This window comes from Mus pahari, chromosome 11 (assembly GCF_900095145.1).
Source record: "Mus pahari chromosome 11, PAHARI_EIJ_v1.1, whole genome shotgun sequence".
NCBI lineage: Eukaryota > Metazoa > Chordata > Mammalia > Rodentia > Muridae > Mus > Mus pahari.
The window spans coordinates 23,059,213-23,071,353 of NC_034600.1; the positions used below are offsets into that span (position 1 = coordinate 23,059,213).

The 12,141-nt window shown below is 46.0% G+C and overlaps 1 protein-coding gene across 2 annotated transcripts in view; it reads right to left on the reverse strand.

The window, feature by feature from the left end:
• The window catches only part of Rasgrf2 (Ras protein specific guanine nucleotide releasing factor 2), a 224,423-nt gene that overhangs the window by 35,922 nt on the left and 176,360 nt on the right, over positions 1-12,141 (reverse strand). For both annotated transcript variants that reach the window (XM_021208621.2, XM_029544116.1), the window contains exon 18: positions 8,647-8,750. In XM_021208621.2, coding sequence (XP_021064280.1) covers positions 8,647-8,750 — 104 coding nt within the window. The remainder of the gene's footprint in view (positions 1-8,646; positions 8,751-12,141) is intronic.

The window sequence follows — 12,141 nt, forward strand, 5'->3', positions numbered from 1 at the left end:
AACCATGCTTTCCACTCTGTGTCCACCTCGTGGCCGGTGGGGCCCATACTGTGAACAGGACCCAACACAGCATCACAAACTCATTTAAAATATTATGAGTTGTTGTTTGAGACTTGATCTTAAACATGAACTTGCAGATGTCAGTATTGTTTTGCAATGTGTCATTGTGACCATCAGTCATCAGGTGTCAAAAGGAAGACATGTTTGGTAGAAGTTTAAAATTGAAAGCCAACCTTAGGAGGGGCTGCCCTGGCTAAAAGCTGGTATGGGGGTCCTCGAAAGAGACCAGCTCACCTTGTCCCACTCCTGTTACACTCTGGCTTGCCCATGTTCACATCTCTAGGCTACACTGACTCTGCATCAGCTCCTCCCTCTGTAGACACTGTAAAGCACAAGGAATTTCAAGATCACTATTACCCAGCTACAAAAGAATAACAGCCTCTTCCTTTGCATAATGGATACAAAGTATTCATGGGAAAACACAAGGAAGGACAAGAAGTTTGAAAGTAGACCCTGCAAAGAGATAGCACAGTATTCTACATTTCCCAATATCTGTTCAATGCTTACTAGTCACTCCTTAACTATGAGAGTTCTTGAAACTATAAAGAGGATTAGCATGAAGGAAACCTATGCTCAACTATCACCTTGAAGCCTAAACAGGCCAGGTACTAAACTCTAGGCACAATTAACCCTTAGCCTCTCTCACACTGCCTTGTTCCTGGCTGGCCCACAGCCTCTCTCACACTGCCTTGTTCCTGACTGGCCCACACATATCTCTTGACTGAATGAGCACAAGTCCACTAGAGGATAGGAGGTGATGAACCGCCTAAATCTTAAACTGATGATATGGGAAAGCAGTTTAGCAAAAGTGAAGTGTAAGGTACTAGGAGAAGGCAGAGTACAAAATGCAGATGTATATTAAAACGAAAATGCTGGTTAGAGGCCAATGGTGGTAGTGACACCAAGTACCCAGAAAGGAAAGTGCTGCCTAGGAAAACATTCCTTCAGCTGCTTTCTGATGAAGGACTCTGAGTTCGCGACTTATGAAAAGTTAGCCTCTAGTCCTCAACAGCTGAACTTATTAGAATTTGGAAATACTGCTTGCTCCTTAATCCTGAAATTAAATAGTTCCCAAGCTTTCCCCTTTAAGCCAAGACAAGAAAGACAAAAAAAAAAAAAAAAAAAAAAAAAAAAAAAATCCTGATTTAAAACAAGCACGAGGGAGAAAGGTTTGGACAGATTTTTTTTTTTCCAGAGGCAGTGCTTTCTATTAGGGTTCTAGAAAGGTGGCTAATGTAAAAGGATCAGACAATAACAAAGATGGGAGGGAGACAATCTACAAGGGCCTGATGCACACTGCTTTTAATTCCAGTATTTATATCTTCTAGTTGGACAATGTCAACTGTTGGTGCAGTGATCCTTGAGCTCACTTCTCATCTAAACCTTAGAAAAGCACCAGGAGACGATGTGGTCCATCCATGTAAAAAGGCTGATGCAAAGAATTGGAGACAACTCGGTTCTGCCCCACAGGGGAGACACTCAGTCCATAGGCAGCACTGTTGATGTCAATCCAAGGGAAGGCCTGATGCAGAGACTCGGAGCTCAAGTTAATGACATCGGGGAGCAAAGATGGGGAAAGAAACACAGAAAAGGGGCAGCAGGTAGCACGAGCCAGGGACTGAGGGAGCGAGGGGCTGCATGAGTGTGAGGTTGGCTCCTGGTGTCATCAGGATGCTCTGAAGCGGTGAAAGCCCTGGTCCAAGGGAAACAAGGACTGATGACATCATAGCACGTGTCTGGCCATCATTCTCCTGTGAGGCTGTACCTCACAGTCCTCAGTCATGCTTCCGAGGTCCAAGGGCGATTGTGAGAGAAGAAAGAAACTAAAGAGGAGTAGGCAGCCTTACTCCCACAATACCTTGCCTTAGTTACGGTTTTACTGCTGTGAACAGACTCCATGTCCAAGGTGACTCCTATAAAGGATGTTTAATTGGGGTTATCTTACAGATTCAGAGGTTCAGTCCATTATCATCAAAGTGGGAACATGGCAGCATCCAGGCAGATGTTGGGGCTGGAGGAGCTGAGAGTCCCACCTCTTGTTCCTAAGGCAGCTTGAAACTGGCTTCTGGGCAGCTAGGATGAGTCTTAAAGCCCATGCCCACAGTGACACACTTCCTCCAACAAAGCACACCTACTCCAATAAGGCCACACCTCCAAATAGTACCACTCCTTGGGCCAAGCATATTCAAACCACCACACAGAAACCAACATCAGAATATAATCACAAGAGTCTATCAAAGCAGTCAGATTTGATGTGCTAATTCTTAGTGATTTCTTAGTCAATAAGAAATTGACTTCACTTTCCATTGCCAAAAGGTTCTTAGAGGTTCTGTGGGAAACTGACTTTTAGTACTTTAGTAGAAGTCATAGCGACAAAGGAGAAGAGAAAGCGTGGCCCTCAAGGACACCAGTGCCTTAACTGCTCACTCTACTTCACACCGTCTAATGGGCCCCATTATAAATGCCTCATCACTACTAAGAGAAACCTGGTGAGCTTAAGGGGACTTTAAAGGACAAACATAGAGATGGAGAGAGGGTGAGGGGAATGTGGCAAGTTATTAAACTAGGATTTTTCAATAAGAATCAATAAGAAAACTTGATGGCCTGTTCATCTAGCCAGGGAAGGAAAAAAAAAAACCCAAAGAACAAAAAGGAAAAAGCTAAAACAAAACCAACCTAAACAAACAAACAAACAAACACACACACACACACACAAAACAGATCCCAGAGAGTGCCCAGGATTCACAGACACAAAAAGTAAACACAAACTTCTCAGATAATAGCTTACATTTAATATTTGAGTCTGACGAGTAATTCAGTTTTGTATTAGAACTCCAGGCAGATCACTCGCCCAGGTCCCCAATGAGAAAGCTCACTCTGGGACACACTTCTGCTCAGGTGGTCAGGCTTCTTCCCCTGGAGTCCCTTTTGATCCAGGATCTTTAAGAACTAAGAGGGAACAGGATGTCCCTGGTCTCACTCAGAGGGGTGACAAAGGTCAAAGGAGAGCCACAGCAGGCTCAAATGCTGTAAAGACCAAGGTTGTCATTGGAGTTTAGAAACCTAGGGTGTACTGAGAAGCTAGAGTTGCTGGCCTAAGTCGGTTAAGCAGAGCACTCTCTATTTTCTGTTGGCTCCTGCTGTGGGAAAGGTGAGTTTGTGAGCAGAACAATCCTTTATACTACTAGATACCTAGAGTCCCTTCGTTGTCAGGAATTGGTGGACAACTAGAAGTCATGGACACCAGTTATGAAGGGGTAAGAAAGTACATAGCCCACAGACCATCCAGTTTGATTATGTATGAGGCCATTTGCAGGACTGGAGCACTAGACAATGAACCTGGTATTAAAAAGAATTATTTCATTACCATCAGCATCTCAGGTTGAGATTAAATTGCATCTCCTTTGCCTGTTATCTCCACTTGCTGTGGAGAGGCTCAGGAACTTTGATGCATGTTAATACCTTTGAGCACTGGGACATCTTCCAAGCTGTCTATTAAGGTGGAATGTCTTAAGGCCTCTATATGATTGTCAATATCTAAAACTGAGTGGTGCTCCAGCAGTCGTCAGAGGGACATTGTGTTCTGCCCCATGCTAATCTATAGTAGATATAAATCCTATGTGTTGAACAACAGAAAACAGAGTTGGACAAGAAAGAAATGTTTCTAGGGTAATATTTAGAAATAGAACCAAAAAGCACTGCCAGGGTCAATATGGTTATTTTGTATCAGAAGTGGGGTTTCCTGTTTTATACCTTGAGCTTGCAATACCCCAAGAGTTGACTGGATAGACAGAGAGGCTGTTAGGTCAGGGTTTGGGAGCACAGACTGCATAGCCAGGAGGCTGGGTGGAGATCTGGGCACTGCCTGTTGCTTTCCATGTGATCAGAGAAAAACACTAACTCAGAGCCAAGTGACCCCTTCTGTAGAGCGGGGCAACATCTGCCTTCTTCCCCTCAGAAGTGAAAAGCAAGGGCAATGAGTTACCCCCGAGAGCTTAGCACAGTGACTGACACATAGAGAATAATAGAAGATTTGGAGACATTTGTAAAATTACAAGGCTGTGACAAAAATAAATGCATCCCCACAGAGAGGCTACCTCCTAAGTAAAGAATTTAAAAGACCCTCATAAAAGGCCTGGTTCCCCATATCATAACTAAACAACAGCAAACCTTAAGCTGGCCTCTAGATTGTGCTAAAGCAGCCAACGCATCCTCTTTTGTTCAGGGCACCAACACCTGCCTGTGGTGAAAATTGGGGGTGTGGTGGGAGTGTACATCCCTGGGCATCTTCAGGAGACTCAAGACAGGAAGCACTCTTGTGGGGCAGAGAGCCCTGAAGCACAGACAGTTATCCTCATCCTGTAGAGAGCTCAGTGGTTAGGCATCCCTGCACCGAGGCTGCCTCACGAGTGGAAAGGAAGAGCCACTGCTTGGGAGCTGAGGGGAGGCTGGGCACGTGGATGGAAAAGTACTGGAAGCAGATGGACAAAAGCAGGAATGGGCATAGACAGAGGGACTGAGCCCTGGGATAGGACAGCGTGGTCGGTCGGCCAAGAGCTGTCAGTACAGGTGACAGCAGCTGCCTGTTCAGTGGTTTCTTACAAATTGCATTCTCCCACCCACGCCAAAAGCTGTGCGGTGCTTGTCCTGACTCAACCCACACTTCAGATCTAGAACAAAGGATGCATCTGAACTCTCTGACGAGACACTGAGTTCTGTGTTTTGCAGCATGAAGCCAAGAAATAAAAAAAAATAAATAAAATAAACCACTGACAAAATAAGCAACAGTCGGGAGGGAGGGAGTCAGTTGCTTGCCCTCTGACCCAGACATCCTTGCAAGCTTCCCAGTGGGGATCAATAGCACCAAAGCCTGCTTCTCTGGTCTCTGTGACTCACTCGGGTACATTCCTATTTCTATGGCAGGACACAGGGAGGCACTCTGGTCCTTTCTTTCCAGGGGAGGGGGGGCTTCCATCTTCTCCTGTGATTTCACTACCACACTGGAATTATGTAAAGGTTTGGTTTTTTTCCTCCACAAGGAAGGGGCCCTCCTTCTCAGCTTCCTACCATGGCTGTGCCAGAGACCATGGGGGCAAGGCTGCAAGAACTCCGGTCTCAGCCTTGGGTCCTTTCCTGACAGATCTCTGGTTTGTGTTTATAGCGATTTCATTTTAATTAAGTGATAAAACCTCAATGCTTCTACCATGCTAGCTACCCCCAGGAGACCAATCAGCCACATGTGTTCCGAAGCCACTGGGCTGGGCAGTGCAGATAAAGTGCAGCATTTCTACCAATCTCCTAAAGACCAGGAGGGCAGCAGACGCCCTCCGAGGATTCAGCAGCTTTGCCCGTCAGCCGCAGGGCTGACATTCTGCTTACCTGAGGTCAGGGTGTAGACACAAGGCTCCCGCCCCCAAGAGCAGCCATCTATTCCAGCCTCACTACATGAGCCACCTAATGTCATTATCCCCATAGCTCACAGGAAGAACTGCCATTTTCTGGATTGTTCTAGGGGAAGAAGTTGGGAACCTGGGTGAAAGGTTTTCCTGAGACACAGAGCCAGCAAATGCCAGAGCAGGGGTCTCATTGTAAATCAGTCTTTACCTCCCACCCTCAGTGATGAGAGCCTTGTTAGCACAGACTCATGCCTCTCACTGGAATATTACCTCAGCTATTAAGGAATTGGCTCTCTGTCTTGACCAGGGTGGGATATCAGGGATTTGGTCACTATAGTGATCACTGAACTTATAGTGATCACTTAAGCTCAGGACCGTTTATGTGAAGTCTATCACAGCTCAATAAGAAGGAAGAAACCATATAATTCAATATGAATTTAAAAGTCCTTCATTTTTTTTCAGATAAATATGTTTTTCTGAGTTTGCCACAAAATTCCTGTAAGAAGACTGAACTGACTTAGAAACTTGACGGCTAGGTTTTTGAACGCAACCAGTGAAGTGGGCTCTGAACAGAAGCCGGACCGTGAATGGAGTCACCAGTCACCCTCATGGCCTCTAGCCAGGCCTGTTCAGTTGCTGTAAGCCAGCCTCCACTGTCTGCAGGTGCCACCCTCCCAGGGCCTTTTGGCTGCAACCACAGTCTTGTGCAGTTCCCACAAATAACATGTGTGACTCTGTCCACACCTGGCCTGGTCTAAGCCTGGGAAGTGGCACAAAAGGTTCCTTCAGCTCCCTCCACCTTGACCGTCCACCTCAGCTTGGGGGAGAAAGAGCTGAGTCTGGTGTGATATGCAGGTGGACCGGGGCTTTGGCTCCTCTGGCTGTGACAGAGGCACAGTGCTTAGCTTGCCTCTTGTGGGCATGTTGATGGGATTTTGAAGAGGACTCTGCTGGACACCTTGGCCAGCTTACCTGACCCAGGTAATGTTTGGCCTCTGGTGAGTCATTTCCGACTCCCCTAGGTCCTGGGTTTGCAATCTGGCACTTCCAGCCTCTCCCAGTGGGATTAGGTAACCCCTCACACTCAGCCTGCAGAGTTCCTCACTGTGCCCCAGCAAACACCTTATGTGGCCTCCTCCCTCAGGGCATATGGCTGAGGGCTTCCTCAAACTGTCTTCTGCAGCTGACTGATGGAGAAGCAACTCTGTCCCTTCCCCGTGTCTCAGGAAACCCTGCAGCTCTCTCTGACCCCTGCCATCTTGACCTCCCACTGGCGGGTGAGCAGGGCTGTGGCCGGGTTTCTTTCAGGAGCTCTTTCCCGTCCTTCTTAGGTAGCCTGGTAACTCTCCTTAAGGGTTCGAAGTCTTTTCGTCCTCTGCCTGTCCCCACTCTCCACCGCGCCCCACCCCCCACCCCAAGCCTCTGGTCCTCTGCCTGAAAGTCTGAGGCAACCACAAGAGCACAGGAATTACGATAAGCACAATGGCTGAGAGTAGCCTCCTTTCCCATGGCTGGAAACTCCTTGAGGTCAGAGACCGCATGGATGTTAGTTGCCCCACTCACCCCAGGACACAGCTCTCAGTAGTGGACAAAGAGAGAAGACAGAAAAAGAACAGTAGCAATGCCCTGTGCACGGATTCGGTGGGGGAAGGAGCTCGTTTGTTTAACTGAGTCATTCGTCTGATCTCATGCTCCTAAAGGTGTCCCCTGGGCCCAGGAAAAGGAAAATCTGAACGGTCCCTTCCGACATGGTCAGAGTTGGAGGAAGAAAACTGTAACCCAAAGTCACAGCTGTAGCGCCCTTTCCAACATCATTCCATGTCTGTGAGATGTCTCAAGGAAGTGGAGTGAGTGGCTTCAAAATCAAGAGAAAAACCCAGAAAACAAAACAAAACAGAAATGCCCTGAACTGCATCATCATGTGACAGCCACGTGAACGAGTGATGGGTCTGAGCTGACTCCCCAGCCTAGAAGTCCCTCAGAAGATAACAGTGCCACACGAGCTAAACGCGGCACAACCCTGCTACCTGCAGAGACCGAGAATTGTGTACACGATACACAGGAGGTGTGTGTATGTGCATGTGTGCACACATGTGCTTCATGAAAACGCTTCCTTTTCACGGCAGCGCCAATACATACTGTAGTGCGGAGCCCAGCTTGTGGGTCCATCCGCAGACTCAGCCTGTGTTTTGGCTGCCTCTGGAAACTAAAGGGCAGAAAGTGACCTTGTGGAGCAGTGCACAGCAGCAACCTTAAATTGTAAACTCAGTTCAACTGAACAACCAAGCAGACGTTCCGCCATGTGCCCAGGACTGCAGAACTAGTGGAACGGAGACAGACACGCACTGCTCAGGGCAGGCACATCTGCCAAGTGTGCTTCAGGGCCAAGTGCAGGGAGGCAAAAGGGCCCTCTCCTGTTCTTAGCAGGAGGAGTCTGAATCACAAAAGTGCTGTGCTTCATGCTTAACTCAAAACGGTCTTTACACTTTGCCATATCTTTGATCTGAGCCAATCAGGGCCCTGGTCTCTTTCGCCAACTCACCTTATAGCCTACCAGCCAACATCAGTTCCAGGGAGGCTGGACATAAGGTTAGTAAAGAATTGTGCATCTTCTGAACTAACAAGGTAAAGAGAGGCCTGGTTTTGTTTTGCAAATGCAGAAAAAAAAAAAAAAACTCTACGAAGTTTTTGAATGGAAAACTGAAATTCATTCAACGAAAAAACAGAGTACTCGGAACTGAAACATAGGGAAGACATTCTGTGAATTGGTGAGAAACCCTCCCAGATCAGATAAAAATGCATTTTTGGCCTCAAGGAGTCACTGTCACATTTGCCTACGGAGGCTATGGGTACCACTGACGATGGAGGCCTCTCCAGCTGGGCTCCCCGGTCAGGTCAGAGGGGACCCTGAGAAAGGTGCCCCAGATGCTCCAGGGCAGTTTCTGTGGTGCTGCCTCGAATCTGAGGGAAGGGGGAGCCCCAGTCAGACTATCTGCAGATGTGACAGCAACGTTGGCCATGGGTGTGGCTGTTTTTCTTTGTATGTTGCCTGTACAGCTTCCCTCCTTAGCTTCTAAATCCCAAGGCTTCTAACCACAGTGTGCCAGGAGATGGTTTACCTGTGTTAACGACTTGCAAAGGGAACGAGACGCAAAATCATTGAAAGTTATTGCTGCAAAGTCGGAATTACCTGCGCATGCTTTGAGACCCAGTGGCGGAGGACATTCAGGACTCGATTGGTGGCTGTTCTCCGTATGATGAACTCCTTGTCACACGTTCTCTCGTTGTTAAATCCTTTGAAGGAAAAGAAACGCACACTGCAGTTAGGGCCGGACCCCAGGCATTGGGAAAGGTCATTTATTTTAGGACTCCTGTTAGTGAAACTCACAAAATGCTGCATGGTGGTAGGGAGGGAAAGAGGCGTCAGACCTGTGAATTCTGCTCACCTATTATACTCTCCTGACAGCCCAGTGCGGGCACAGGTGCAATTACATGAATAATGCACACATATTTATTAAAGGCCATCGAGGAGAGCTAGCATTCTGCTAATGACATTAACACTTCCATTTATGCCTCTCGCCATCCACATAAAAAGCCAAGAGGGAACACTGACCACAGGGCTGGAGCCAGCGTGGATTATAGCTTTGCCACAGAGTGATCGCGGAGCCAATCCTATCGGGAGATGGAGGTGGGCTTGCAGGTGAGATGGGCACTCTATTGTTCGTCTGCGCACAACAGTGTAGCCAATGCTTGAAAAAGACGTATTCAAAAGTCGCTAAGATTATGGATTCCTAATTCAGAAAACTTGTAGGCACGTGAAATGATTGCTCCGATGATAGGTTCTAATCACCCCACAGTGTAAATATGCAAAGGTATCTCTTTTATATTCCATAAATAGATGATATTTATGTCATTTTGTTTGTCAGTTGAAAATAAAATAAGTTGAAACAAAAAATCTGCCTGGTTTGAAGCAGTTGTCCCGAGTTCTGTAAATTATATCATTTCTTCGACGACTGGTCTTTGATGTCCCCCATATTTCTGTCTAGCAGAGTTGCTGTGACATTGTGCTTAATAACTGATAACTGTTAAGTGCTCAAATGTCAGCCATTATTATAATTCAGTATTTCTCTGGTGTCTTTGTGGGGTGGGCCAGTATAGTGATCTTGGGCTTTATACATACTGGGCAAAGCTTCTACCTCCAAATTCTATTTCCATCTCTGGTCCAGTGTCTGTGAGTCCCTCTGTACTGCCACATCATGGTCTTAGTCACCTTTCTGTTATCAATAAAACATTTAGTACTTCACACTGATCCCATTTTAAAAAATATTCTGTGATCCAAAGCTGTAAAGGCTTGCACTCTGATCTACATGTTTTACAAGAGTGTCTCTGGGCTGCTGCCACGGAAAGATATTCATATTTGTCGCTGTTCTGACTCAGGCACCGTTCCAGGCCATCGTGAATGGCCTGCAATTTAACCCTGACACCCAAGGACAGGAAACGTTGTTGTTGATCACATGACCAGGCTCCAAGTGCAGAATCTTAGTAATGTGGCTTCTTTTACAAGAGGAGCCACTGCATAGGAGAGATGGCACACAGACAAGCAATAGGAGAGAGGCACTGCAAACTGGCAAAGGTCCTGGAGCTCACAGTGTTGCTGAGCTTAGATCTATTCAGAGCACTCAGTCAGATCTCACTGCCCAGAGCCAGAGTTTTGGTCTTATGTTTCCTACACAAATCTGTAAACCAACTTATTTAAAAATGTATTCGTATTAGTTATTTGAAAATTTCAAATAGCTATTTTGGTCTTTCTCCATTTCTCCCCCTGACTTTCCAGATTCATCTGCCTTCAATATGTTCTCCGTTCTCCCTGTCTCCCCTCCCCTCCCCCTCTCTGTCTTCCTCTTCCTCTCTGTCTGTCTGTCCTGGGTATGGGGCCATCCCCTGAAGTGTGGGTGACCTACCAGGACTCACACTGTTAAAGAAGACTGGCTCTCCCTCCTCCTTCATCAGTCCTAGAACACTGATGACTAAATTTTTCAAGATCACACTTGACCCAGTTTTGATGGCAGGGTCTTTGCTGATTACGGTGAATGGGGGTGATTTAGTTAGAAAAATAACTTTTCAACAGGAAACTAGCCTCTTGGTCATAAGGTCCTCTGAGAAGTCTACAGCATGCTGTGGTAACCCTGGGGAAGGACTGGATGGGAGATGGAAGGGGTTATGAGAAGGAATACTGTATATACTTAAATGAAAAAGTTCTGTAATTCAGTGCCATGAACAGTATTCAAGAGAAAAAAAAAAGAGCAAACCAAACATAGTGTGTTCTTTTCCCCAGGTAATTATATTCCTTCATGGCAATTATATAGACCAGTGTTTTGTTAGCCTTTGATTTGTTTAATATTTTTTTTTCATGATTACAACTGTAGTTTATTTAAAGTTGAATATCTTGAAAGGGCATTGGTACTTAATTTTTTTTTATTATTATTTTCTTTATTTACATTTCAAATGCTATCCTGAAAGTTTCCCATACCCCTCCCCCCACCTCTGTTCCCCTACCCACCCACTCCCACTACTTGGCCCAGGCCTTGCCTTGTGCTAGGTCATATAGAGTTTGGAAGACCAAGGAGCCTCTATTCCCACTGATGGCCGAGTAGGTCATCTTCTGCTACATATGCAGCTAGAAACACAAACCCAGGGGATACTGGTTAGTTCCTGTTGTTGTTCCACCTACAGGGTTGCAGCCCCCTTCAGGTACTTGGGTACTTTCTCTAGTTCCTCCATTGNAGACCCTGTGTTCCATCCAGTAGCTGGCTGTGAGCATCCATTTCGGTGTTTACCAGGCACTGGCATAGCCTCACAAGAGGCCGCAATATCAGGGTCCCTTCAGCAGTATCTTGCTGGCATGAGCATTAGTATCTAGGTTTGGTGGCTGATGATGGGATGGACTCCCAAATGGGGTACTCTCTGGATAGTCCATCCTTTCATCTTAGCTCTCAATTTTGTCTCTGTACCTATAACCTTTCATGAGAGTTATGTTCCTTATTCTAAGGAGGAATGAAGTATCCACAAATGGTCATCCTTCTTGATTTTCTTCTGTTTTCCATAATGTGTCTTGGATATTCCAAGTTTTAAACCTTCATATGGCCTGTTACTGAGGACTGAAACCAGTTTAATGTATTGTGACCAGAATTAATTAAATGAAGACGATGAGGGCCATCTGCAGGTCCATAGTGGTGATGAGTACCCTTTAGAGAATGTGTGTGTGTGTGTGTGTGTGTGTGTGTGTGTGTGTGTGTGTGTGTGTGCATGTGCGTGCATACACATGAGTATATATGTGTGCATGGGTGTATTATGTATGAGTGTATATGTTTATATATATGTGTGTGTGAGTGCATTGTGCATATATGTATGTATGTGCACTATGTGTGTGAGGTATGTGTGTGCGAGCATGTGTGTGGGCCTGCACATGTATCTGCACATGTGTATACATACATACATGTATGTATGTGTGTATATGTGAACATATGTGGACATGTGTGTATACAAATGTATGTGTGCTTGTGTGTAAGTATATATGTATGTATATATGTTGTGGGTATGAGCATGTGTTGGCTATGCATATGTGTATATATGTGTATGTAAATGCATGCATGTCTGTATCATGAGTCATATCATATAACTCCTA